This window comes from Mustela nivalis (genome assembly GCF_964662115.1).
Source record: "Mustela nivalis genome assembly, chromosome: 9".
NCBI classification, from domain to species: Eukaryota; Metazoa; Chordata; class Mammalia; order Carnivora; family Mustelidae; genus Mustela; species Mustela nivalis.
This window is the reverse complement of record NC_139028.1, coordinates 6,980,610-7,005,531: the sequence shown is the minus strand read 5'-3', so window position 1 is coordinate 7,005,531 and position 24,922 is coordinate 6,980,610. Positions and strand designations below refer to the sequence as shown.

At 44.2% G+C, this 24,922-nt stretch overlaps 1 protein-coding gene across 2 annotated transcripts in view; it reads left to right on the top strand.

Moving 5' to 3' along the window:
• The window catches only part of LOC309841112 (conserved oligomeric Golgi complex subunit 2-like), a 680,432-nt gene extending 657,457 nt beyond the window's left edge, over positions 1-22,975 (top strand). Inside the window, exons 4-6 of one of the 2 annotated variants that reach the window (XR_014298930.1) lie at positions 15,930-16,010; positions 17,650-17,753; positions 20,008-20,256. Coding sequence is in view for 1 of the 2 variants with exons in the window: in XM_082684013.1 (XP_082540139.1) it covers positions 15,930-16,010; positions 20,932-21,111; positions 22,764-22,895 (393 nt within the window). In the remaining variant the exon portion in view is untranslated. Of the gene's footprint in view, positions 1-15,929; positions 16,011-17,649; positions 17,754-20,007; positions 20,257-20,931; positions 21,112-22,763 lie in introns of those variants that run through there. The other variant, XM_082684013.1, reaches the window with a different exon arrangement.
• Positions 22,976-24,922: the final 1,947 nt, after the last annotated feature.

Genomic DNA, 24,922 nt, shown 5'->3' with positions numbered 1-24,922 from the left:
ATTAACAAAGTGTTCAGAAGGGGGCGCCACTGTAAACAATGAGAGTTTTCGCTGCCGGGACAATTTTGTGGCAGAAACAGCTGAAAGCAATCAGGTCAGACAGAGCCAAGGGCTGGAGGGATTTTTAAAATGACAAAAACCGAACCAAATCTAACCAAAACAAAAATCAAAACCAATGGCCAAGATTTCAAGTTTGCTACTAAAGGTATGACATTCTCCTAAGACATGCGAGTGACTTGATCACTTTATTTATATATTTATATTTGAAGAAGAAGGAACTATTTGATGCAGCAAATCCACGTTGGTTAAAAATTACCAGATATGGGGGCTCCTGGGTGGCTCAGTGGTTTAGGCCTCTGCCTTCGGCTCAGGTCATGATTTCAGGGTCCTGGGATGGAGCCCCACATCGGGCTCTCTGCTCAGCGGGGAGCCTGCTTCCCCCCTCTCTCTCTGCCTCCCTCTCTACCTACTTGTGATCTGTCTGTCAAATGGGTACATAAGATCTTTAAATAAAGAATTACTAGATGTGAAATACATCGAGGGTATGGGAAGGAAAATGATTTCACCTGATCTGACTAGGAAGTGGTTGAAGCCTGAATTAAAGTGCCACAAAAAGAGTAGAGACCTGGGAAATATATGGGGTAAAAATCCCTAGAAAAACAGCAATAATAACTGGCTGCTCTTTATTGACCAGATCCTGCGATAGGCAAAGAAGAGCTGGTTTTAGCCAGAGGATGATCTCCGTTTGTCTTCATGATCTGGCATTTCCTGCAAGCCAGGCATGGGGCTCTGCACTAGAGCTGCCAATGCTGGGTCCCTCATTGTCCCTTTTCTCTTCTCAGGGGGACAACGGGCATGTCCATGATGCAGTGTGACAGGCTTTACCACAGGGAGATAATAGACTGCCAAGGGTAGGTGGGAGCTGGGAAAAGCCACTTAGGAACAGATTTTCAGGGGAGGTGATAGACAAGGGCAAAGCGAAGAATGAGGATGAGTGTGTCAAGTGTCAGAGTGCCAGGAGGCAGCACAGTGCATTCGGGAAACTACAGCAAGTTCATGACAACCGACAGCTGATCTGGCAGCATCACCTGGGGATGGAGGCTGAGCCCCGGGGTTAACACTGGGGGTGAGAAGGTTTGTATACTATGGCGAGGAGGTGAGGTACTACACTGTGGGGGCACAGGGAGCTACCGGAGGATTTCAAATATCAGAATCGTAACCATAATAGAGTATTTCATTGCATCCTAGCTTTCATCAAGTGTAAGATGCACTATAGTTTATGTTCGACTAAGAAAGAGAAATGCTGTCAGTTAAAGTAGGATATGTCATCAAGTGCAAGGTGAGTGCCACCTTAAGAGATATTAAAATGGGGGGGGGACCAATCTTAGAACAAGTAAATTGTGGTAGTAGAATAATTAAGAAAGATCCAACACTTGGATCAACTAAAGAAGTGATTATTGCTTACCATGTGCCCCAAACTATATTAAGTCCTAGAACAAGAGACGTGCTCATCTTGAAGCCTTGCAGCTGTTAGACCCAAGGTACAGAGGGCAGTAGCCAACGACCAGCAGGCTCCAAGTGCCATGTGAAGACTCTAAGAGCAACTGCCTTTGAAAGAGAAAACGGTTGACAGTGGGCTTTCTGAGGTAGAGAATTACTAGCTGGGAAAGTAGTAAAATTGACACAGAATCGGAATTGATGCCCCTACATGACAGAGTTGGTGAAACTTCCCTTCTCAGAGATCTTGAGGCACCTCAGAAATGAATTTTTCATTTTGGACAGAACATTCAGGATAAATATGATCTGTTTGAATTCCTGGTTTCTCATTAGGACAGTTTCTTAGGCTTCACTGGCAGAAGAAAAGGGTTTTGATAATCCAGGGTAAATCCTGACAAAAGCAAAGCACGGTATCTATGAAAAACTAACCCCTCAGAGGAGAACAACAGATAAAGGGCCAGGCCTACCTGACCCTGCAGGATAGGTAAGGTTAGTCTGGCAACAGGGGTATTTGGGAACTGCCCATCTCCTGCTAGAAGAGCTAGAGAAGACCCCTTCCGGAGAGACCACCAAGAGAGGAGAGCAGTAGGTGCTAATGATGAAGAATATTTTAATCAGGGGCGCCTGGGTGGCTCAGTGGATTAAGCCTCTGCCTTCGGCTCGGGCCATGATCTCAGTGTCCTGGGATTGAGCCCCGCATCGGGCTCTTTGCTCAGCAGGAGCCTGCTTTTCTATCTCTCTCTGCCTGACTCTCCGCCTACTTGTGATTTCTCTCTCTGTCAAATAAATACAGAAAATCTTTAAAAAAAAAAAAAAGAATATTTTAATCAGCAGAGATGGTCAAAATGACAAAGTTCCATGATCAGAGTAAACATATGGGATTTAAAAATAAAAAATAAAAAAAAATTTTTTTGAAAGGACTTTTCTTTAAAGGAATTTAAACAAAAGACCTTTTTAAGAGACAGTTGGCTGTTTAAACCCAAAGTACAACTCACTGAGAGAATCGCCGCATTATTTATTGGGGTAGAAAGGACCTGGATTGTAGAAAGACCCATTCTGCAGAGGAAAAAATAGAATCACTAACAGGCCTCATGCCTTGCACAGCCAGTGGCTAGAATACCTACCCCATCATACCCTGTGCTAGAAGGCCACTAGAACCATTTCAACTATGTTAGTTTTTCTTGGAAGCCAACAAGTGTTTGCCCAGTTAAGAGCGCGGTAACAATCAGTCACGTTATGTTATAATGATTGTCGATATCTTTAAAAGCCTTGTCAAGTTCCTTTTTGAGTAACCCTCACCCCACCCTTAGAGAAATTTATCTGTGGTTCACCTCTTTGAAGTACCTCATTGTTGTTCCACATTTACCATAGCCGAAAAACAAACAAACAAACAAAAAAAGCTTTTTATTAACAAAGTGTTCAGAAGGGGGCGCCACTGTAAACAATGAGAGTTTTCGCTGCCGGGACAATTTTGTGGCAGAAACAGCTGAAAGCAATCAGGTCAGACAGAGCCAAGGGCTGGAGGGATTTTTAAAATGACAAAAACCGAACCAAATCTAACCAAAACAAAAATCAAAACCAATGGCCAAGATTTCAAGTTTGCTACTAAAGGTATGACATTCTCCTAAGACATGCGAGTGACTTGATCACTTTATTTATATATTTATATTTGAAGAAGAAGGAACTATTTGATGCAGCAAATCCACATTGGTTAAAAATTACCAGATATGGGGGCTCCTGGGTGGCTCAGTGGTTTAGGCCTCTGCCTTCGGCTCAGGTCATGATTTCAGGGTCCTGGGATGGAGCCCCACATCGGGCTCTCTGCTCAGCGGGGAGCCTGCTTCCCCCCTCTCTCTCTGCCTCCCTCTCTACCTACTTGTGATCTGTCTGTCAAATGGGTACATAAGATCTTTAAATAAAGAATTACTAGATGTGAAATACATCGAGGGTATGGGAAGGAAAATGATTTCACCTGATCTGACTAGGAAGTGGTTGACGCCTGAATTAAAGTGCCACAAAAAGAGTAGAGACCTGGGAAATATATGGGGTAAAAATCCCTAGAAAAACAGCAATAATAACTGGCTGCTCTTTATTGACCAGATCCTGCGATAGGCAAAGAAGAGCTGGTTTTAGCCAGAGGATGATCTCCGTTTGTCTTCATGATCTGGCATTTCCTGCAAGCCAGGCATGGGGCTCTGCACTAGAGCTGCCAATGCTGGGTCCCTCATTGTCCCTTTTCTCTTCTCAGGGGGACAACGGGCATGTCCATGCTGCAGTGTGACAGGCTTTACCACAGGGAGATAATAGACTGCCAAGGGTAGGTGGGAGCTGGGAAAAGCCACTTAGGAACAGATTTTCAGGGGAGGTGATAGACAAGGGCAAAGCGAAGAATGAGGATGAGTGTGTCAAGTGTCAGAGTGCCAGGAGGCAGCACAGTGCATTCGGGAAACTACAGCAAGTTCATGACAACCGACAGCTGATCTGGCAGCATCACCTGGGGATGGAGGCTGAGCCCCGGGGTTAACACTGGGGGTGAGAAGGTTTGTATACTATGGCGAGGAGGTGAGGTACTACACTGTGGGGGCACAGGGAGCTACCGGAGGATTTCAAATATCAGAATCGTAACCATAATAGAGTATTTCATTGCATCCTAGCTTTCATCAAGTGTAAGATGCACTATAGTTTATGTTCGACTAAGAAAGAGAAATGCTGTCAGTTAAAGTAGGATATGTCATCAAGTGCAAGGTGAGTGCCACCTTAAGAGATATTAAAATGGGGGGGGGACCAATCTTAGAACAAGTAAATTGTGGTAGTAGAATAATTAAGAAAGATCCAACACTTGGATCAACTAAAGAAGTGATTATTGCTTACCATGTGCCCCAAACTATATTAAGTCCTAGAACAAGAGACGTGCTCATCTTGAAGCCTTGCAGCTGTTAGACCCAAGGTACAGAGGGCAGTAGCCAACGACCAGCAGGCTCCAAGTGCCATGTGAAGACTCTAAGAGCAACTGCCTTTGAAAGAGAAAACGGTTGACAGTGGGCTTTCTGAGGTAGAGAATTACTAGCTGGGAAAGTAGTAAAATTGACACAGAATCGGAATTGATGCCCCTACATGACAGAGTTGGTGAAACTTCCCTTCTCAGAGATCTTGAGGCACCTCAGAAATGAATTTTTCATTTTGGACAGAACATTCAGGATAAATATGATCTGTTTGAATTCCTGGTTTCTCATTAGGACAGTTTCTTAGGCTTCACTGGCAGAAGAAAAGGGTTTTGATAATCCAGGGTAAATCCTGACAAAAGCAAAGCACGGTATCTATGAAAAACTAACCCCTCAGAGGAGAACAACAGATAAAGGGCCAGGCCTACCTGACCCTGCAGGATAGGTAAGGTTAGTCTGGCAACAGGGGTATTTGGGAACTGCCCATCTCCTGCTAGAAGAGCTAGAGAAGACCCCTTCCGGAGAGACCACCAAGAGAGGAGAGCAGTAGGTGCTAATGATGAAGAATATTTTAATCAGGGGCGCCTGGGTGGCTCAGTGGATTAAGCCTCTGCCTTCGGCTCGGGCCATGATCTCAGTGTCCTGGGATTGAGCCCCGCATCGGGCTCTTTGCTCAGCAGGAGCCTGCTTTTCTATCTCTCTCTGCCTGACTCTCCGCCTACTTGTGATTTCTCTCTCTGTCAAATAAATACAGAAAATCTTTAAAAAAAAAAAAAAGAATATTTTAATCAGCAGAGATGGTCAAAATGACAAAGTTCCATGATCAGAGTAAACATATGGGATTTAAAAATAAAAAATAAAAAAAAATTTTTTTGAAAGGACTTTTCTTTAAAGGAATTTAAACAAAAGACCTTTTTAAGAGACAGTTGGCTGTTTAAACCCAAAGTACAACTCACTGAGAGAATCGCCGCATTATTTATTGGGGTAGAAAGGACCTGGATTGTAGAAAGACCCATTCTGCAGAGGAAAAAATAGAATCACTAACAGGCCTCATGCCTTGCACAGCCAGTGGCTAGAATACCTACCCCATCATACCCTGTGCTAGAAGGCCACTAGAACCATTTCAACTATGTTAGTTTTTCTTGGAAGCCAACAAGTGTTTGCCCAGTTAAGAGCGCGGTAACAATCAGTCACGTTATGTTATAATGATTGTCGATATCTTTAAAAGCCTTGTCAAGTTCCTTTTTGAGTAACCCTCACCCCACCCTTAGAGAAATTTATCTGTGGTTCACCTCTTTGAAGTACCTCATTGTTGTTCCACATTTACCATAGCCGAAAAACAAACAAACAAACAAAAAAAGCTTTTTATTAACAAAGTGTTCAGAAGGGGGCGCCACTGTAAACAATGAGAGTTTTCGCTGCCGGGACAATTTTGTGGCAGAAACAGCTGAAAGCAATCAGGTCAGACAGAGCCAAGGGCTGGAGGGATTTTTAAAATGACAAAAACCGAACCAAATCTAACCAAAACAAAAATCAAAACCAATGGCCAAGATTTCAAGTTTGCTACTAAAGGTATGACATTCTCCTAAGACATGCGAGTGACTTGATCACTTTATTTATATATTTATATTTGAAGAAGAAGGAACTATTTGATGCAGCAAATCCACATTGGTTAAAAATTACCAGATATGGGGGCTCCTGGGTGGCTCAGTGGTTTAGGCCTCTGCCTTCGGCTCAGGTCATGATTTCAGGGTCCTGGGATGGAGCCCCACATCGGGCTCTCTGCTCAGCGGGGAGCCTGCTTCCCCCCTCTCTCTCTGCCTCCCTCTCTACCTACTTGTGATCTGTCTGTCAAATGGGTACATAAGATCTTTAAATAAAGAATTACTAGATGTGAAATACATCGAGGGTATGGGAAGGAAAATGATTTCACCTGATCTGACTAGGAAGTGGTTGACGCCTGAATTAAAGTGCCACAAAAAGAGTAGAGACCTGGGAAATATATGGGGTAAAAATCCCTAGAAAAACAGCAATAATAACTGGCTGCTCTTTATTGACCAGATCCTGCGATAGGCAAAGAAGAGCTGGTTTTAGCCAGAGGATGATCTCCGTTTGTCTTCATGATCTGGCATTTCCTGCAAGCCAGGCATGGGGCTCTGCACTAGAGCTGCCAATGCTGGGTCCCTCATTGTCCCTTTTCTCTTCTCAGGGGGACAACGGGCATGTCCATGCTGCAGTGTGACAGGCTTTACCACAGGGAGATAATAGACTGCCAAGGGTAGGTGGGAGCTGGGAAAAGCCACTTAGGAACAGATTTTCAGGGGAGGTGATAGACAAGGGCAAAGCGAAGAATGAGGATGAGTGTGTCAAGTGTCAGAGTGCCAGGAGGCAGCACAGTGCATTCGGGAAACTACAGCAAGTTCATGACAACCGACAGCTGATCTGGCAGCATCACCTGGGGATGGAGGCTGAGCCCCGGGGTTAACACTGGGGGTGAGAAGGTTTGTATACTATGGCGAGGAGGTGAGGTACTACACTGCGGGGGCACAGGGAGCTACCGGAGGATTTCAAATATCAGAATCGTAACCATAATAGAGTATTTCATTGCATCCTAGCTTTCATCAAGTGTAAGATGCACTATAGTTTATGTTCGACTAAGAAAGAGAAATGCTGTCAGTTAAAGTAGGATATGTCATCAAGTGCAAGGTGAGTGCCACCTTAAGAGATATTAAAATGGGGGGGGGGGGACCAATCTTAGAACAAGTAAATTGTGGTAGTAGAATAATTAAGAAAGATCCAACACTTGGATCAACTAAAGAAGTGATTATTGCTTACCATGTGCCCCAAACTATATTAAGTCCTAGAACAAGAGACGTGCTCATCTTGAAGCCTTGCAGCTGTTAGACCCAAGGTACAGAGGGCAGTAGCCAACGACCAGCAGGCTCCAAGTGCCATGTGAAGACTCTAAGAGCAACTGCCTTTGAAAGAGAAAACGGTTGACAGTGGGCTTTCTGAGGTAGAGAATTACTAGCTGGGAAAGTAGTAAAATTGACACAGAATCGGAATTGATGCCCCTACATGACAGAGTTGGTGAAACTTCCCTTCTCAGAGATCTTGAGGCACCTCAGAAATGAATTTTTCATTTTGGACAGAACATTCAGGATAAATATGATCTGTTTGAATTCCTGGTTTCTCATTAGGACAGTTTCTTAGGCTTCACTGGCAGAAGAAAAGGGTTTTGATAATCCAGGGTAAATCCTGACAAAAGCAAAGCACGGTATCTATGAAAAACTAACCCCTCAGAGGAGAACAACAGATAAAGGGCCAGGCCTACCTGACCCTGCAGGATAGGTAAGGTTAGTCTGGCAACAGGGGTATTTGGGAACTGCCCATCTCCTGCTAGAAGAGCTAGAGAAGACCCCTTCCGGAGAGACCACCAAGAGAGGAGAGCAGTAGGTGCTAATGATGAAGAATATTTTAATCAGGGGCGCCTGGGTGGCTCAGTGGATTAAGCCTCTGCCTTCGGCTCGGGCCATGATCTCAGTGTCCTGGGATTGAGCCCCGCATCGGGCTCTTTGCTCAGCAGGAGCCTGCTTTTCTATCTCTCTCTGCCTGACTCTCCGCCTACTTGTGATTTCTCTCTCTGTCAAATAAATACAGAAAATCTTAAAAAAAAAAAAAAAGAATATTTTAATCAGCAGAGATGGTCAAAATGACAAAGTTCCATGATCAGAGTAAACATATGGGATTTAAAAATAAAAAATAAAAAAATTTTTTTGAAAGGACTTTTCTTTAAAGGAATTTAAACAAAAGACCTTTTTAAGAGACAGTTGGCTGTTTAAACCCAAAGTACAACTCACTGAGAGAATCGCCGCATTATTTATTGGGGTAGAAAGGACCTGGAATGTAGAAAGACCCATTCTGCAGAGGAAAAAATAGAATCACTAACAGGCCTCATGCCTTGCACAGCCAGTGACTAGAATACCTACCCCATCATACCCTGTGCTAGAAGGCCACTAGAACCATTTCAACTATGTTAGTTTTTCTTGGAAGCCAACAAGTGTTTGCCCAGTTAAGAGCGTGGTAACAATCAGTCACGTTATGTTATAATGATTGTCGATATCTTTAAAAGCCTTGTCAAGTTCCTTTTTGAGTAACCCTCACCCCACCCTTAGAGAAATTTATCTGTGGTTCACCTCTTTGAAGTACCTCATTGTTGTTCCACATTTACCATAGCCGAAAAACAAACAAACAAACAAAAAAAGCTTTTTATTAACAAAGTGTTCAGAAGGGGGCGCCACTGTAAACAATGAGAGTTTTCGCTGCCGGGACAATTTTGTGGCAGAAACAGCTGAAAGCAATCAGGTCAGACAGAGCCAAGGGCTGGAGGGATTTTTAAAATGACAAAAACCGAACCAAATCTAACCAAAACAAAAATCAAAACCAATGGCCAAGATTTCAAGTTTGCTACTAAAGGTATGACATTCTCCTAAGACATGCGAGTGACTTGATCACTTTATTTATATATTTATATTTGAAGAAGAAGGAACTATTTGATGCAGCAAATCCACGTTGGTTAAAAATTACCAGATATGGGGGCTCCTGGGTGGCTCAGTGGTTTAGGCCTCTGCCTTCGGCTCAGGTCATGATTTCAGGGTCCTGGGATGGAGCCCCACATCGGGCTCTCTGCTCAGCGGGGAGCCTGCTTCCCCCCTCTCTCTCTGCCTCCCTCTCTACCTACTTGTGATCTGTCTGTCAAATGGGTAAATAAGATCTTTAAATAAAGAATTACTAGATGTGAAATACATCGAGGGTATGGGAAGGAAAATGATTTCACCTGATCTGACTAGGAAGTGGTTGAAGCCTGAATTAAAGTGCCACAAAAAGAGTAGAGACCTGGGAAATATATGGGGTAAAAATCCCTAGAAAAACAGCAATAATAACTGGCTGCTCTTTATTGACCAGATCCTGCGATAGGCAAAGAAGAGCTGGTTTTAGCCAGAGGATGATCTCCGTTTGTCTTCATGATCTGGCATTTCCTGCAAGCCAGGCATGGGGCTCTGCACTAGAGCTGCCAATGCTGGGTCCCTCATTGTCCCTTTTCTCTTCTCAGGGGGACAACGGGCATGTCCATGATGCAGTGTGACAGGCTTTACCACAGGGAGATAATAGACTGCCAAGGGTAGGTGGGAGCTGGGAAAAGCCACTTAGGAACAGATTTTCAGGGGAGGTGATAGACAAGGGCAAAGCGAAGAATGAGGATGAGTGTGTCAAGTGTCAGAGTGCCAGGAGGCAGCACAGTGCATTCGGGAAACTACAGCAAGTTCATGACAACCGACAGCTGATCTGGCAGCATCACCTGGGGATGGAGGCTGAGCCCCGGGGTTAACACTGGGGGTGAGAAGGTTTGTATACTATGGCGAGGAGGTGAGGTACTACACTGTGGGGGCACAGGGAGCTACCGGAGGATTTCAAATATCAGAATCGTAACCATAATAGAGTATTTCATTGCATCCTAGCTTTCATCAAGTGTAAGATGCACTATAGTTTATGTTCGACTAAGAAAGAGAAATGCTGTCAGTTAAAGTAGGATATGTCATCAAGTGCAAGGTGAGTGCCACCTTAAGAGATATTAAAATGGGGGGGGGGACCAATCTTAGAACAAGTAAATTGTGGTAGTAGAATAATTAAGAAAGATCCAACACTTGGATCAACTAAAGAAGTGATTATTGCTTACCATGTGCCCCAAACTATATTAAGTCCTAGAACAAGAGACGTGCTCATCTTGAAGCCTTGCAGCTGTTAGACCCAAGGTACAGAGGGCAGTAGCCAACGACCAGCAGGCTCCAAGTGCCATGTGAAGACTCTAAGAGCAACTGCCTTTGAAAGAGAAAACGGTTGACAGTGGGCTTTCTGAGGTAGAGAATTACTAGCTGGGAAAGTAGTAAAATTGACACAGAATCGGAATTGATGCCCCTACATGACAGAGTTGGTGAAACTTCCCTTCTCAGAGATCTTGAGGCACCTCAGAAATGAATTTTTCATTTTGGACAGAACATTCAGGATAAATATGATCTGTTTGAATTCCTGGTTTCTCATTAGGACAGTTTCTTAGGCTTCACTGGCAGAAGAAAAGGGTTTTGATAATCCAGGGTAAATCCTGACAAAAGCAAAGCACGGTATCTATGAAAAACTAACCCCTCAGAGGAGAACAACAGATAAAGGGCCAGGCCTACCTGACCCTGCAGGATAGGTAAGGTTAGTCTGGCAACAGGGGTATTTGGGAACTGCCCATCTCCTGCTAGAAGAGCTAGAGAAGACCCCTTCCGGAGAGACCACCAAGAGAGGAGAGCAGTAGGTGCTAATGATGAAGAATATTTTAATCAGGGGCGCCTGGGTGGCTCAGTGGATTAAGCCTCTGCCTTCGGCTCGGGCCATGATCTCAGTGTCCTGGGATTGAGCCCCGCATCGGGCTCTTTGCTCAGCAGGAGCCTGCTTTTCTATCTCTCTCTGCCTGACTCTCCGCCTACTTGTGATTTCTCTCTCTGTCAAATAAATACAGAAAATCTTAAAAAAAAAAAAGAATATTTTAATCAGCAGAGATGGTCAAAATGACAAAGTTCCATGATCAGAGTAAACATATGGGATTTAAAAATAAAAAATAAAAAAATTTTTTTGAAAGGACTTTTCTTTAAAGGAATTTAAACAAAAGACCTTTTTAAGAGACAGTTGGCTGTTTAAACCCAAAGTACAACTCACTGAGAGAATCGCCGCATTATTTATTGGGGTAGAAAGGACCTGGAATGTAGAAAGACCCATTCTGCAGAGGAAAAAATAGAATCACTAACAGGCCTCATGCCTTGCACAGCCAGTGGCTAGAATACCTACCCCATCATACCCTGTGCTAGAAGGCCACTAGAACCATTTCAACTATGTTAGTTTTTCTTGGAAGCCAACAAGTGTTTGCCCAGTTAAGAGCGCGGTAACAATCAGTCACGTTATGTTATAATGATTGTCGATATCTTTAAAAGCCTTGTCAAGTTCCTTTTTGAGTAACCCTCACCCCACCCTTAGAGAAATTTATCTGTGGTTCACCTCTTTGAAGTACCTCATTGTTGTTCCACATTTACCATAGCCGAAAAACAAACAAACAAACAAAAAAAGCTTTTTATTAACAAAGTGTTCAGAAGGGGGCGCCACTGTAAACAATGAGAGTTTTCGCTGCCGGGACAATTTTGTGGCAGAAACAGCTGAAAGCAATCAGGTCAGACAGAGCCAAGGGCTGGAGGGATTTTTAAAATGACAAAAACCGAACCAAATCTAACCAAAACAAAAATCAAAACCAATGGCCAAGATTTCAAGTTTGCTACTAAAGGTATGACATTCTCCTAAGACATGCGAGTGACTTGATCACTTTATTTATATATTTATATTTGAAGAAGAAGGAACTATTTGATGCAGCAAATCCACGTTGGTTAAAAATTACCAGATATGGGGGCTCCTGGGTGGCTCAGTGGTTTAGGCCTCTGCCTTCGGCTCAGGTCATGATTTCAGGGTCCTGGGATGGAGCCCCACATCGGGCTCTCTGCTCAGCGGGGAGCCTGCTTCCCCCCTCTCTCTCTGCCTCCCTCTCTACCTACTTGTGATCTGTCTGTCAAATGGGTACATAAGATCTTTAAATAAAGAATTACTAGATGTGAAATACATCGAGGGTATGGGAAGGAAAATGATTTCACCTGATCTGACTAGGAAGTGGTTGACGCCTGAATTAAAGTGCCACAAAAAGAGTAGAGACCTGGGAAATATATGGGGTAAAAATCCCTAGAAAAACAGCAATAATAACTGGCTGCTCTTTATTGACCAGATCCTGCGATAGGCAAAGAAGAGCTGGTTTTAGCCAGAGGATGATCTCCGTTTGTCTTCATGATCTGGCATTTCCTGCAAGCCAGGCATGGGGCTCTGCACTAGAGCTGCCAATGCTGGGTCCCTCATTGTCCCTTTTCTCTTCTCAGGGGGACAACGGGCATGTCCATGATGCAGTGTGACAGGCTTTACCACAGGGAGATAATAGACTGCCAAGGGTAGGTGGGAGCTGGGAAAAGCCACTTAGGAACAGATTTTCAAGGGAGGTGATAGACAAGGGCAAAGCGAAGCATGAGGATGAGTGTGTCAAGTTTCAAAGTGCCAGGAGGCAGCACAGTGCATTCGGGAAACTACAGCAAGTCCATGACAACCGACAGCTGATCTGGCAGCATCACCTGGGGATGGAGGCTGAGCCCCGGGGTTAACACTGGGGGTGAGAAGGTTTGTATACTATGGCGAGGAGGTGAGGTACTACACTGTGGGGGCACAGGGAGCTACCGGAGGATTTCAAATATCAGAATCGTAACCATAATAGAGTATTTCATTGCATCCTAGCTTTCATCAAGTGTAAGATGCACTATAGTTTATGTTCGACTAAGAAAGAGAAATGCTGTCAGTTAAAGTAGGATATGTCATCAAGTGCAAGGTGAGTGCCACCTTAAGAGATATTAAAATGGGGGGGGGGACCAATCTTAGAACAAGTAAATTGTGGTAGTAGAATAATTAAGAAAGATCCAACACTTGGATCAATTAAAGAAGTTATTATTGCTTACCATGTGCCCCAAACTATATTAAGTCCTAGAACAAGAGACGTGCTCATTTTGAAGCCTTGCAGCTGTTAGACCCAAGGTACAGAGGGCAGTAGCCAACGACCAGCAGGCCCCAAGTGCCATGTGCAGACTCTAAGAGCAACTGCCTTTGAAAGAGGAAACGGTTGAGAGTGGGCTTTCTGAGGTAGAGAATTACTAGCTGGGAAAGTAGGTCAATTGACACAGAATCGGAATTGATGCCCCTACATGACAGAGTTGGTGAAACTTCCCTTCTGAGAGATCTTGAGGCTCCTCAGAAAGGAATTTTTCATTTTGGACAGAACATTCAGGATAAATATGATCTGTTTGAGTTCCTGGTTCTCTCATTAGGACTGTTTCTTAGGCTTCACTGGCACAAGGAAAGGGTTTTGATAATCCAGGGTAAATCCTGACAAAAGCAAAGCACAGTTTCTATGAAAAACTAACCACTCAGAGGAGAGCAACATATAAAGGGCCAGGCCGACCTGACCCTGCAGGATAGGTAAGGTTAGTCTGGCAACAGTGGTAGAGGGGAAGTGCCCCTTTAGGTTGGAATGGACAAAGCCCTCAATCAACTTTCTGTGCCTTTGCTACAGTTATGGGAAGTTCTGGTAAGTCCCCAATTAATGAAAACAGTCTGCTCTGACGCCTGTTGTCCTCTTCGGCTTTTCTCTAAGAATTCTTTTCATCTGTTAGTTTGGTGGTACTGGTGGTTGTATTTTAACGGTTCATGGTTATAATATTCACCTTCAGAAGTGTTGTAAATGATTTTGTTTTTGCATATGCTAAAAACCTAAAAAAACATGTTCGAATTGAAGAAGACCTATTCTCAGAGTAGACAACCTTAAAAAGGTCAGGGGAGAGGAAGCATATTTCCAAATTCAACTTATTAATGCCACTTTGGTCATATGTAAGTGGTTTCTAACTTACGAATGACTTGTATTTTAACAGTTTGTAATCTTGTAAAGATCCCCCCCCCCCCACCGCATGTAAGCTACGTGTGGTTAGGTTCCTGGGCTGATCTACAAAAACTGTGTAATCCCTAATGGAACTGAAGGATAATATAAATAAAATGTAATACTTAATAAATGTTACATTTGCATGTTCTCTCAGAAAAATCTCTGTTGTGGGAATGGGACTCCCCACCTCTAAGCCATTGGGAATAGGAACTCCACCTGGGTGAACAGTGGAGGGGCAGTTGTGGCATCACTTCTAACAGAAAACTGTGCTGCCCTGTCTCCCCTCCGGCCCCCCTCCCCGTCTGTGTCTGGTGCCCTGACTTACGGCCTCTGTCCATTCTGATGCCCTGTCGTAAACTTGTCAAAAACAACACCATCCTTCCTTGTGTGTCTCCTCTAGCTTGAGTGGCCTCTTGCGTCCCTCCCCTAAGACAGTGCCTGCATCCTAGAGAGAATATAAAGAGAACATAATTTAAGGGAAGACACAGTACATGGTTAGAACCAAAAAAAAATGCGAAGAAATGGAAATATCAGTGCTGAGAAGCCTAGGGGAGGGGCAGGCAGGAAAGAGTTCGTGAAACAGGTAAAAATCTTGAGTTGTGCCTTGAGGTAGCCAATACTTTCCATGGTTTATGTCTCATTTGAATTTTACAAAATCTTGTTAAAGATACTTTTCCTTGGAATGGAAGGGATTTTCATGGTCCGCTGTTGGATTCCACACCAGCCGCTGTGGGGCTCTCCCACTGCCTCCTTGGTGTGCCTCTTCCTCCCGGGGCCTCATAGTGGTGTTGTTTCCCAAGCCTAGCCTTCCTTTGGCCTCCCACTCTTCTCTCGAACCCCCTCCCTGGAGGCAGATTTGCTCTACTCACACAGGCTCCCGTCCCACCTCAACCCCTGCCATCACCATATCCCCTCCCTTTTCCATGGCCCGTTTTTATGGCCACTTTGGTCCTGCTCAGCCACAGGCCTGACCTGCCTTTCTGATCCCAACTCTGAAGCTGTTCTGTGAGATTCTCAGATCACTGAGGGATACGACTATATCTGTCTTCATTGCATCCCTGTAGGCTGCCACAATACTGACGTCCAGGAGGTGTTTCATAATGTTGATGGAGTGAATTAATTCACCTTCCTGTGGAATTTTTGTGATCTGCCTACTTCATTCTAGTTGTTTCTGTTAACCTTTGTTTTGGCCCTAATTCCTAATTATCTCTTTATTCATTAGCTTCTGGACATGTTTCTCTACCTCTGTGCTCTGCCTTTTTCTGGTCTTCTGTTCTTCATTCTTGATTCCTGGTATTTCCATACCCACATTTCATCATCATGCATCAGTGCTTTGACATTCTTTCGTTCTCCAAAATATGCAGAATCTAAAGACTTCATCTCAGTGAAGTTGGCCCTCCATTCCTATTTCTGCTTCTCTCCAGAAGGAAGCCTGCAGTGCACATGGCTGTGTGCCTGTCTGACCCTGCCCCTGAGTGTGTGTGCACTTACATCTGCTCCCCACCCCCTCCCCACCTCGGCAGCTGTGTACACATGGCTTTCAGAGTCCGATTCGAGCCCCGTCGCATTTCCAGACTCTCCTGTACTTTGCTTCATATTATCTGTTCTCCATTCTAAGCCCCCTCATCCCCATAACTTTCACTGTATATGTCATTCTTCTTCTAGCCATGCGACCCTGCCTTCGTGTCATTATGCCCCCAGGTCATGAGTCCCCTCAACAGTAACTGTGTCTGGTATATCATGTTTTTTTTTTTTTTGGTCAATATCTGCATAGTACTGGTGCACAGGTATTAATTTCTGTGGAATTGAATGAGATGTAGGAAATTGATAATGTGACAAAACAATGTCTGTAATACATTTTCTTTATTATTCTTTTAAAGAGTCTCAGGTCATCAGTCAGTGAAGGAATTCGGGCAGTAGATGAACGAATGTGTAAACAAGAGGACATAAGGAAGAAAAAGGTACCCTCCAGTAGATTTCTTATGCTGCATGCCAGTTGAAGCCCTCTCCTCTTGTCTCCGTGAACTTGTCAGCACTATTCAGCTTTTTTTCTTTTTTTTTTTTAAATTTAGCTTTTTTTCAAAGCTCTCACGCATGTGCATTTTATGCATTATGTCACGTTATCTACCTGAAATAAGAAGACAGAATTTCAGAGGTACCCACACGATCTCAAGATCACCCACTTTTTCCAGAACAAGAAACAGTGATAACTGTTGTCGGTGCAGCGCTTGACAGTTAACGACTGTATAAATTGTCAGCGGCCCTGTAAAGAAAATAGGCCTACATTAGAGACTAGGGGAGAAGTGGGCTTTCCAAAGCAAACTCAGGATTCTGCCGTAGGTTTGCTGTTATTTTCTGATCCTGTGATCTTTATGTTCTGGTGTTCACTTTAATTTTTTCAATTCCCAGTAGTTAGCATACGGTGTTGGCTTAGTTTCAGGTGTGTGAGACAGGCAACGGCTCTGTACATCTGAGGACTCACCCCGGGAGTGTGCCCCTTAGTGCTATCTCCAGTTCCAAGTGTCCCCGATATCATTCATGAGCATAACGATGTAGGGGCACAGCGGGCATTGGGAGTCTGGGCTTCTGACTCTCGCCTGCTGCTCTGTACAATGTTTTCTATGTGTATTATTAGCATATTTGTTAAAATCTCAGTGGGGAGAAGCCTGTTTGAGGGACCTTCTGTTTAATTCGCCTCTGGATCTCCTCACAGCTTTTGTCCAAAGAATGCTTGTCGTGCGCTTCCAGACAAAACAGTAAGCTTTGTGAGAGCAGGGTGTATTTCTTGCTTTATTTTCTCGTGCCCCCCCCACCCCCCGTCGGAATGAATATCGAGCTCCCAGGGGTGTTCATTATTATTATTATTTATTGAATGGATGACTTTGTATTTTTTTGTTCTTTAAGGATGAGAGTTTTCATAATGTCCCTCAACCTCTTTGATAATATTTGTAGTGTAAAAGGTCTTTAATGATTTGGTGCTTGGGCATATAGGTATATGCACATGTAAACTGAGAGGGCCAGTACAATCGGAAGCCAAAGTTAAAACATGAATAAAGGGCCATAAGAAAACAAATGGAGGGGCGCCTGGTGGCTCAGTTGGTTAAACGTCCGACTCTTGATTTTGGCTCAGGTCATGATCTCAGGATCATGAGATTGAGCCCCGCATTGAGCTCTGTGCTCAGCAGGATGTCTGCTCGAGATTCTCTCTCTCCCTCTGCCCCTCCCCTGCACGCGCACATGCAGTCACTCTCTCTCTCAAATAAACAAATCTTTTTTAAAAAAATAGGAAATAAATGCCCATAGAAAGATTCAGGATGGGGAAAAAAAGAAATAAGAGTATAGAATATGAGAAAGCAAAGTCTAGGGTTTTTTTTTTTCCTCTATAAACTTGCAATAGAATATGGAAGTATGCTTATTCTAGAACTAAGACTTGCATTCTTGAGAATTCTGTGTTTCATAGAAATATTCAAAATATAGCATGCCCTATATATTTGAAGTTAACTTTTGGTCTTATATTTTCCTGCATTTAGCATGGGAAATAAAGATGATTAAGAGAAAAGATGGTGACGTTTTTTGTTTGCTTAATTTTTATTTTTATAGATGTGTGTGTTGAGGCTTATACAAGTTATTTGATCAGTGGAAAAGATTGAAAAAATCTTAAATTCACAAAGTTCGAAAGAAACCTCTGCACTAGAAGCAAGCAGGTAAGCATTTTTTTTTAACTAAGTAGCACATAAATTAATACTTCACATCCAATCTAATTAGGCGGGGACGGCTTAGTTAGAATTCATTTCTGAACAAGAAGAAAATCCAGGTTTGTGGCTAGAATGTAGCTCCAGGAGAGTGGAGAGCATGAAATGGTAAAATCTATAACACGTTCCTATAAACGCTTTGGTTATAGACCACAGTTCCAACACGTCATTATGCTTGCAGTGCAAAAGTATATTTGGAATCACCTTCCCCGAGGACTAGCAAAGTCCTATTGATCTTTAAGGCATACCTACCATTCATCTTGGTTTTTCTCCATCTCATTTTTTTTCCTAGACATGCCCAGAGTATTACCATTGATGTATTTTGCACCAGCATTATATTATTATGAAACAGTATAGGACATATCCAGTTGAAATTTACAAACAGGAAAGGAAAAACTTATGAAATAGGAAAAAGATGATGGCTCTCTTTGTTATACTGTGATTGTCTTGTTCCCTTCCTGGTGTGAATTTTCAATCATCCAGGGTAGATGAGTGACTCAGAAAATGAGTAGTTAGGTCCTGTCAGCACTGTGAGACGCACAGTGGTGCAGTGGGAGTAGCCGGGGCTGGTCCTACACATACCAGCTGGGCTGCCTGCGTCAAGGTCGCCTGGTGCCCTGAGTGCTCTGTTGTGTGACGCTAACAGTCCCTCCCCTTGCAGGCGGAGTTAGGTTTCTAAATTTTAGGAATTAAGGTTTTAGATTTGGAAGGAACTTGAGAGACCATATGCACCCCATGTCTCATGATGGAGATTAAGAACGGACACATCCCAAAGGAAGCGATTCTCTGGTCCTAGGTCTCTGTCCCCTTTCACATCAAGGCATTCAACTAAGTGGTCAGCCTCCACTGTGCTTGTGTCTCTAGCCCGTTGCACTCGTGCTTCTGCCCCGTTCGTCCACACTTAGCAGACAGTCTGCACGCGGCCTTTCTGCAGCCCGTGTGTCTCCAGTGGCTCTGCTTCACTGCGGCCCTTGGCAGCGCCTGCAGCCCCTCCAGCCATGTCCACATTCGGCCCCTGGGGAGCTGGCCCTCCAGTGTTCTTCCCGTCTTTGCTGTTGCTGCTGTGCTCATCGGATAGAAACACCTCAGTGAGCTCTGTGTCTACAATCCTGTGCCTTTGCAACACTGTCCTTGATAAACAGACATTGTGCACTTTCTTGCTCAGAATTACCTTGGAGGACTTTTTTCTCCAGAAGAGCAGCTCTGAGCTCTAGAGTCAGGAAAGCCAGAGCAGCGTCAGTGCACAGTAAATCCATCATGCTCTGCCAGGCCCAGAAATGCCGAGAAAAGGATAAATAGGAAATGCACATGGGATCAGTCAGTAGAGGTTGGGATTAGGCTTCTGCATTGGTCGTGCCAAGCGCTTGCCTTCCCTCCACACCAGTTCTGATGCTCTGGGACGGGGCACACCATGGCAGGTCTCCAGCGATTTTGGGTTTTCTTACAGTGTGTTTCCTTACTACCTGACTGCCCATCCTCAGATGTGGGATGCCTCATAGAGCCCAGCAGGGGCTTTGGGCCCTTTGTTGTGTGTTTTTTTTTCTTTCACTGTTCGACTTCCTTTTGAATGGGGTTGACGCTTTCTAATGTGGGGGGCAAGAGGGAAGTGTATCCAGTCCACTTGATGGCAGATGCACTGTGAGTGATTTCTCACCAGCTCCCGGAGCACCGAGCTTGCTCTTTCTGCCGTTGGGTAAATTTAAACTTGGAGTCCGCTGCTCTGAGTGATTTCCCAGGTTGCTGCTAGGCGGTCAGTTTTAGCTGATTGAGGAGACAGCAGTAGTTGGTACTGGGGAGGTACTTGGGAGGGAGAATGAGGCAGGCAGAGAAGAAGAGGGGGCTTCGGGTATGAACGGTAGGAAAGGGCAAGAGAGAGGAGGGGGTTAGAGAATGGGAGAAGAAGGGAGAAGAAGGGCACGAATGGGAGAGCCCGAGGAACGTGGAGGAATCATGCAGTTGTACCCACACTGACCTAAAATAGCTCCATCCCCTTGCCTGGGCCCTGTGGCCCGGGCCAGGCTGCGTCGGTGGCTTCTACGACCTCCCCGCTCCTCACCCCTTGCACTGGGACCTGCTGCACAGACAGTTTGTCATGAAAATTGATGGCATTCAGGTGCAGGTGCCTGAGCGCTGTAAGGCATGTGGGGCGGTGGGGGTGGCAGGTTTTTAACTTTGGGAATTACATTTCTCTAATTGTCTCTACTAGCCCTCTCTGGACTAGACAGATTTTGGAGAGAATTGCCACAGAATTTAACCAGTTACACTTTCATGCTGTTCAGAGCAAAGGCATGCCTCTTCTGGACAAAGTAAGACCAGCAAGTGTTGGTTTCGATTTTCAATTTGCTGTTTGCGAATTTCCTGGATGATTTTGGTTTGACCTAGCATTGCCCCTGATAATTGCTACTCTACAGGATTTTGAAGCTAGCTTTGAATTCTTTTTTTTTTTCAGTGTCTCCTGCTTGGGACCCTGCTTCCATTATGTCACACTAGATAGATTTTGTGTAAAGACACAAGCGTAGTCTCCAAACTATGCAAGTAAAATTAATTCTGAATTTCGTGTAACTTGACACATCATATGATGTAGTCAGAGTTCATTTATCCAAAGCCCTTGACTGGGTTTAAATGCACGTTTGTCAGATTTACTCCGTAGCTTAAGAGGCAAATAACTTTTTGTCATTCCGTAATTGTCTGAACTTCACTTTGATGAAGCCGATTTACTTTCAAAGTAATCATAGGGAGGGGACGCCTCAGTGGCTCAGTCAGTTAAGCCACTGCCTCTGGCTTAGGTCATGATCCCAGGGTCCTGGGATCGAGTCCCACCTTGGGCTCCTTGCTTGGCAGGAAGCCTGCTTCTCTTTCTGCCTGTGTCTCCTTGTGTGCTTGTGCTCTCTCTCAACAAATAAATAAATAAAAACCTTTAAAAAAAAAAAGAAAGAAAGCAATCATGGGGAGAAGAGATTCATTGTTATTCTCTAGGAAATGTTGGGATTTTAATCTTACATATATTCTGGTAGAATTAGAGGCTCGCTTTATATATATAACACATATGTATATAAATTATACACATATATTTGAGCTTTTAGAAACTGTGGTACCTGAACCTTCTTTCCTGGTCTCTCTGTTCTTGCAGCGTATAGCCCACATTACGGCCATGCTGCAGCAGTCCCTGGGAGGCCTGCTGCTAGAAGGGCTTCAGGCTTCCAATGTGGACATCATACGGCACTGCCTCCAGACTTACGCTACAATTGACAAGACACGGGATGCAGAGGCGTTAGTCGGTCAAGTACTGGTGAAACCATACATGGATGAGGTTTGTGCCCCCATGCACCTCATTCCACAAACACAGAGCATCTAATCTGGCTTTGTTTCTTGACTGGGTGCGAGAGAGCTCAGGGCTCTTCCTTGAAGATGCTCTTAGTTCCTGATCTTCTGGTTGTAAGAAAAGGTTGGTCCCGCTTGGTGCCCATCAGCATGGCAGGAATCAGGCATGCGCTCTGGTCTCTTCCAGTGATGCCATAACTCAGGGATCATCTTAATTTAGTAGGGGTGAGGGACTTGCCTAGGAAGAAGGTACGGATCAGAACATTTTCAGGTCAATTTCCATTTCCATAAGTTATACGTTAATGAAGTTGCCGAAAAGCGTGACCCCACCAAGGCACCCGTGCCCACTGGAGGAGCTGGAAGACAGCTCTGTGCGCAGGGAAAGTCTGTGAGGGGAAGCGTCTTCGCAGAATTGATGTGGCCTAAGTCTTGAAGACCATGGGGGAGTTTGCCAGGCTAGGAAGGTGGGAGGGAGGGAATATTCAAAGATAAAGGGCTTTGAAGGGCGAGTTAGCGGGGTAGTACCTTAAGTCCAGAACTTGGTTACCCAGTGTTCTTGACCTATAAGGATACAGTAAAATACAGGGAGTCAGTGTATCCTGCCTCTGAGCGGCCGGAGTATGGGCTGCACCATGTGAGGCCGCCAGCAATCAGCAGCTTCCAACTTAGAGAGCGTCGGTTTCATCTAGTTCAAGCGGACAGAAGTCATGAAGCCAGTCTCAGCGTTTGAGGGCTTTCTTCCAGTCACCTGCCAGTGCGAGTGTTCTTTCTGTCTGGTAAGTATAAAGCTACCCACCATGACTTCAGGATGAAAGGCTTCCAGTTTTAAAACGAGACAGTATCCCAGTGATAGAAATGAAATTGAAGGATTAATTTCAGTAATCTTCTCAGCTTCATTAAGACTACTAAAAGTAAATGATCTGTCAGTTCTTTGTATGTATCCTATTATAGTTCATAGCTCTCTCTGTGGGGGTGAAAAAGATCACATTATTCTTTGTCACTAAATGAAAATATTTTAGTTATTTAATTTATGCCCTTTTCATTGAACTGAATCTAATATGCTAAATTGGGGAAGTACTTTACGTTTCCATGTCATTAAATGAACTGTGGCCACGTTTGTATTTTAAGTTTGTATGCTTGTCATTCACCTCCTGCAACTCAGCCTCACCAAAAAAAATTAAATACTAAAGCAAAATAAGATGTGTTTTCTTCCATCACTTTCCATCTCAGCCCTTTCCCTGTTCTGGAGACGGTAGAGGATAAGGCCAGGGTGAAGATGATACAGAGCTGTTGTCTGCAGATACAGTATTTTGCTTTTAAGCTCAGAAGGGAAGCAGATGAGTGTGTGTGATGTTTTAGCTTCAGGCCAGTCTCTGTCCCTCAGCCTCTGTGTCCCCCAGGGTTGGAGCAGTATTCCCAAATCCCAGGACCTAGATTTTCATGTCAATGTTACATACCTCCTGTTTAGAAAGCATACTGAGTGGGGAGGAGGAAGGACGAAGTGCATTTTTAAGGTTTACACGATTCTTTTCTCTGTAGTGTATAGTTCATACTTCTCTTTTAGGTGCTTTAAAAACAAACAAAAACACAAACAAACAAACAAATAAATAAATAAAAATAAAACGCTCTTCCTTCTGCTAGGTGATTGTAGAGCAGATCGTTGAGTCTCATCCAGACGGCCTGAAGATCATGTATGCTAATAAGCTCCTGGAGTTTGTTCCTCACCACTGCCACCTTCTTCGAGAGGTCACAAGAGGAGCCATCTCAAGGTGACGTAAAATGCTGTGTATGCACCTGAGCTCAGTTTAGTGACCACCTGTCACCTCCTCATGTGCCGCTGATCCCTGGCTGTCCTGTCTGACCCAGGAACGTGAGAACGTGTGCTCTTCCCTATTTGTTACCAGTGCTGTGAGGCAGGTGTCACTTGCCTGGGTTTACAGGGAAGGGAATGAAGAGTGGGGACGTATCTCAATGGTGACATTTGTGTGACTCCAGAGCCTCTGCTTTTCTCTTGTCTATACTGTCTCCTTAACCAGGCTCAAAATCAAAATTGGTTTCCTTCCATTATTGTGATGTCATCATCGGTCTAGAAATACCAATTCATTTTAATTCAACATGTTTTATACTGATGGCAATTAAAGTCATGAACGGTTTTCCCTCCCTCTCTTATTTCATTTCCATGGCTTTCCAGTTCTGTTTCATGAATATCCCATTACCTTCCACCATCTCCATCATCCCAGTCCAGACCTTTGTTGCCTTTTGTTTGAGGGTAGCGGGCTCTCCCCACCTGGTCTCCCAGCTCCACCTGTCCCTCTTCATTGCAGCCCTCAGCTGTCCCACCTGCCCAGAGCTCTTCAGCCTTCCTGAGTCGCTCGTGGCTTCTCATCGCCCACAGAAGAGCATCCAGTCTTCCTGGTGTAACCTGTGACCGTTGGTGCTTGAGTCCTAGTGGTTCTCCGCTGTAGAACTCCCCCACACCACTATGGTTCCTGGCCAGACAGGAGCACTTGACCTTCCCTAACACACCTGGTACAGAAGATCCCTGACTTCACCTTGGTTCAGTTTATGGTTTTTTGACTTTTTATAATAGTGCAGAAGTGATATGCATTTAGTTTGGATCTTTTCCCAGGCTGGCGATCTACAGTAGGGTCCTCTTTTGTAATGCTGGGCAGAGCCAGCGAGCACAGCCCCCAGGCAAACCACGTGATCACGAGGGTCAGCAACCAACACACTTGAACCGTCCTGTTCTGGCTTTCAGTGCAGTGTTCAGTAAGTTACATGAGATACCAGACACTTTATTGTGAAATAGGCTTTGTGTTAGAGGATTTTGCCCAACTGTGCAATACTTTAAGTGTTCTCAAGACATTTAAGTTTGGCGGGGCTAAGCTCTGATGTTCAGTCACTTAGGTGTTTTCCATGCATTTTCAACTAAAGAGATTTCCAGCTGAACAATGGGTTTATTAGAAGCCGAGGCCGTCATAAGCTGAGGAACATCTGTCTATACTGTGCGCCTCTGTGTTTTCCTTCATTGCTTCCTGTCTCTTATTCCTTTGTCTTTCTGTTGATCTGTCACTCCACATGAAGCTCCAGTCAAATACAACTTCTTTTTTTTTTTAGGTTATTTATTTATTTACTTATTAGAGAAAGCATAAGCAGAGGGGGAGGCAAAGAGTGAAGCAGGCTCCCCACTGAGCAGGGAGCCCGATGTGGAACTCAATCCCAGGACCCTGAGATCATGACCTGAGCCACCCAAGCACCCCCAGGCTATGGTTATTTCAAGAAAAAGTCCTATTTGTGAATTCTTCATCTAGTGAAGATGAATTAAAATCAGAAAGTCAACTCTGCCACCTTTAAAAACCCAGGAACAGAAAAAAATTCCACGAGCAGGTATAACCCTATCCACAATAAATCACTTTCAATCCAGTCCTGAAAACTAATACAGAGTAGGAAGAAAGCATTAAAGAAAAATTTTGTTTTCATTAATCAAGCTGGAAAATAACGGGCCTTACATGAATGCCCTTTAGGAAGGCAGTTCTTATAGTTTTATGTTGATAGAAACTCACATTACATTTGAAATGCATGTTAAAACCATGACTGTAGATTAACTACCACTTTCAGTCGTCAGAAGATGAAAAATGGTCAAGAGTCACCCAAACTGAATCCTGGTTCCTCCTGGAAAATGTGTTCCTAAATATTTTCCCCCTGAACTACTGTGCTCTTTCTGTATCTTACACAGCAGACACTGCGATGCACAAACACATCCAGAAGGCCTTTGAGGGCTGACAGCCTGCTGGAACAAT